The following is a 3,139-nucleotide window of genomic DNA, read 5'->3' as shown; positions in this document are numbered from 1 at the left end:
GCTTTTCCAAGCCCATCCTGGACCATACTTCCCACCGCACACACCATCGGAGCCTATTTGCACCCAGTGCTCATGTCTGAAGCCCCGGTAGGTATCCAACCAAGTCTTGCTGTCTAGGGCTCATCCATTTTGGAGAAATAATCAGTTTGACACCGCTTTACCCATGGTTCCAGGCTGTGGAATTCTGGGAATGGCAGTTTGTTGTGCACCCAGAGTGGAGCTTTGCTTGCTCGGCGCACAACAAACTGCCATTTCCAGAATTCCATAGCCTGAACGCCATGGCAGTTTTAAAGTTGTATCCAACCGGACATTTCTCCAATGTACCTTATAACTTGCCACCTTCTGCCCTTTTATGCCTTCCTTTTGCAGTGGAACACCAGGGCCAAGCGGGAGAAACTGACGGAGCTCATGTTTGAACATTATGGCATCCCGGCCTTCTTCCTCTGCAAGACGGCCGTGCTCACGGCGTATCCTTTGGCGGCCAGGAAGGGGTCTCTTGGGGGTCCCAGGCTGCATTTGAATAATAATAATAATAATAATAATAATAATAATAATAATAATTGGATAGAAATGTGTGCATCTCCTGATGACCAAAAAAAGTAAATATTTGCATGCATCTTGTTTCTGCCCCAAAGGGTTCAGTGGCAAAGAGTCCCAGTGGAAAGGCTGAAGGCATGCAGGCCTCTTTCTCCTTGCCATTAGCAAACAAAACGAGTATTATTTCTTCCTCTTTACCAAAGTGTCCGGTGGAAGAAAGTTCAGCAAGGGAGGGAAGGAGTCCTATTGTGGGAGAAAGGAGGGCTATAAACCTTTGAAATAAAGGAAGGAAGGAAGGGTTTTACCTCTCTCACTGTCCAAAAATAAATTTGTTACTACTGTGTGCTTCCAAGTCATTCTTTACTTATGGTCATCCTAAGGTGAGCCTATTGTTTTATTATTACAGTCGGACCTTCTTAAGCACGGATTTCTTATACACGGATTCAAACATCATGGACTGAAAATGTTCAAAAACAGTATACATTTCAAATATCAAACCTTGATTTCCCATTTTTTATAAGGGGCGCCATTTTGCTTTGTCATTATATTTAATGGGACTTCAGCATCCACGGATTTTGTTACCCACGGGGGATATTGGAACCAAACCCCAGCGTATAACAAGGGTCCACTGTATTTTATTTTATTATATAATAATATAATACTATAATATCACGGAAAGGGCCTGAAGGCCTTGACTCTGGGCGCCCAGCTTTGCCAACGGCCGCAGCACCGGCCTCGTCCTGGACAGCGGGGCCACCCACACCACGGCCATCCCCGTCCACGACGGGTACATCCTCCAGCAAGGTTGGTTCCTGGGGGGGGGGAACATGAGCTTTAGCTAGTCCTTTTAAGAAAGACAAATGGCAATGGGGATCTTTGTGCAAGCTCTTTGGGGAGCAGGGGAGCTTACACAGAGCTTGCATGGAAAGCTGAGACTCTTCTGTAAGACACCAGAGCCTCTGGGTTCGAATCCCACCTCCACTGTGGAAGCCATATTTGACCCCTGGCTTCTCCAGCCTTTGAAAGGAGAAGTCGCTCATTCAGTTAATGAACTGGACAGTTCCTTTCCCTTCACATCTCTCTGGTCAGTCTGCCAAGTCTGCTTGGACCATGTGCATAGAATCATAGGGTTGGAAGGGACATTGGGGGCTCATTCCCACTTACATTTAAACCGGTTTGCTCTGTGTTGGTAAACCAATTCCAAAAGGTCCGTCCTTCCAACTATGAAAGTGGATCTTTCATTATCCCCTTGTAATCGCTTCTTTTTTGGTATGATTGTCGTCCCCACTAGTTTGCGCCACTTCAAAATGCATGTCAGTCATCTGTGCGTCAACAGTGACGTAAGTGGCAGCCCGGGCAGCCCAGCTTGGGAATATATATATATATATATATATATATATATATATATAAATTGATAGAAGATTTGATTCATTGGTTTTGCATCTACTTGCCTCACTGACTGCGAGTAGTTGCGGAATCACTGAATGGTGGAAGCCAAGGGACCACTGCAAGGGGCCGATGCTCATGACTGTTTCTGTGTCCCCAAACTTTGTTTGTCTTCCAGGAATCGTGAAATCCCCGCTGGCTGGAGACTTCATTTCCATGCAATGCCGCGAACTCTTCCAAGAGATGAATATCGAGATTATCCCACCTTATATGATCGCTGCCAAGGTGGTATTGCCTCTCGCCTGTTCCACCACTAACCAGAATCTGGGATGGAGGGGAGACAGGGTCCATAGGCGTAATAGTTTTGGGAAGTTTTGCAGGGGAATGAATATATATATATATATATATATATATATATATATATCCAAATGACATTTCTGTTGCCTTGGGCTTTGCTTTTATTGTTGCTGGGTGCTTTCAAGTCGTTCTCAACTTTACGGAGACCCTAAAACCACTCTATGACGGGTTTTTCTTGGCAAGGTTTATTGTCTTAAATCAATGCCCAGTGCCAGCTGCACCATTATATTCCCAGCAGCATCTCCCATGAATCTAGATGAAGGAGAGACCTAGGAATTTATCACACGGGAGCCTAAGTGCCCAAATCCCACGCAGGAACAGCCAGGACATTGAAAGTGATCTCAAACTGGATTATTTCTGCAGTGTGTTTTGGACCTTCTGTTGCATAGGCAGCCAATGTTAGGCTTGAGGATTTGGGGGAGCGATCAGTGTTCCCCCTCAATCTCAATAGAACCCAGTGGCAGGGAGTTCCAAAGGTTTTCTCTTCCAGTAACAACAATGGAAATGTTTTTAAAATGTCCCCCCTCCCCTTTATCCCAAAGTACGCAGTGAAGAAAAAGTGGGGTGCAGGTTGGAGTTTGGGGGAATGAAGATTTTGGAGGAAAAGTAGCATCCAAAGATGGGGGTTTGTTTCCTCAGCCCCCCAGTTCTCCCAGCTTGTGATTCTCTCCTTCTGCCCCCTTCCCTCGACCGACCCCCAACTCAGGAGGCTGTCCGAGAAGGAGCACCCCCAAACTGGAAGAAGAAGGAGAAGCTGCCCCAGGTCACCAAGTCCTGGCACAACTACACCTGTAACGTGAGAGGACCCCCTTTTTTCGGGGGGAGGGACCCCTCATTCTTTGGGGGTCTTGAGCAAGAC

The 3,139-nt window shown here is 46.4% G+C and overlaps 1 protein-coding gene across 2 annotated transcripts in view; it reads left to right on the top strand.

Moving 5' to 3' along the window:
* The first annotated feature begins 42 nt into the window (after positions 1 to 42).
* LOC121935374 (actin-like protein 6B) overlaps positions 43 to 3,139 on the top strand; it is an 11,077-nt gene continuing 7,980 nt past the window's right edge. The window contains exons 1-5 of one of the 2 annotated variants that reach the window (XM_042476818.1): positions 43 to 87; positions 370 to 467; positions 1,247 to 1,341; positions 2,102 to 2,208; positions 2,987 to 3,076. In XM_042476818.1, the coding sequence (XP_042332752.1) occupies positions 73 to 87; positions 370 to 467; positions 1,247 to 1,341; positions 2,102 to 2,208; positions 2,987 to 3,076 (405 nt within the window). In that variant the 5' untranslated portion in view covers positions 43 to 72. The remainder of the gene's footprint in view (positions 88 to 369; positions 468 to 1,246; positions 1,342 to 2,101; positions 2,209 to 2,986; positions 3,077 to 3,139) is intronic. The other variant, XM_042476819.1, reaches the window with a different exon arrangement.

This window comes from Sceloporus undulatus, chromosome 6, assembly GCF_019175285.1.
Source record: "Sceloporus undulatus isolate JIND9_A2432 ecotype Alabama chromosome 6, SceUnd_v1.1, whole genome shotgun sequence".
Taxonomy (NCBI): domain Eukaryota; kingdom Metazoa; phylum Chordata; class Lepidosauria; order Squamata; family Phrynosomatidae; genus Sceloporus; species Sceloporus undulatus.
This window is presented reverse-complemented; position numbering and strand designations above follow the sequence as displayed.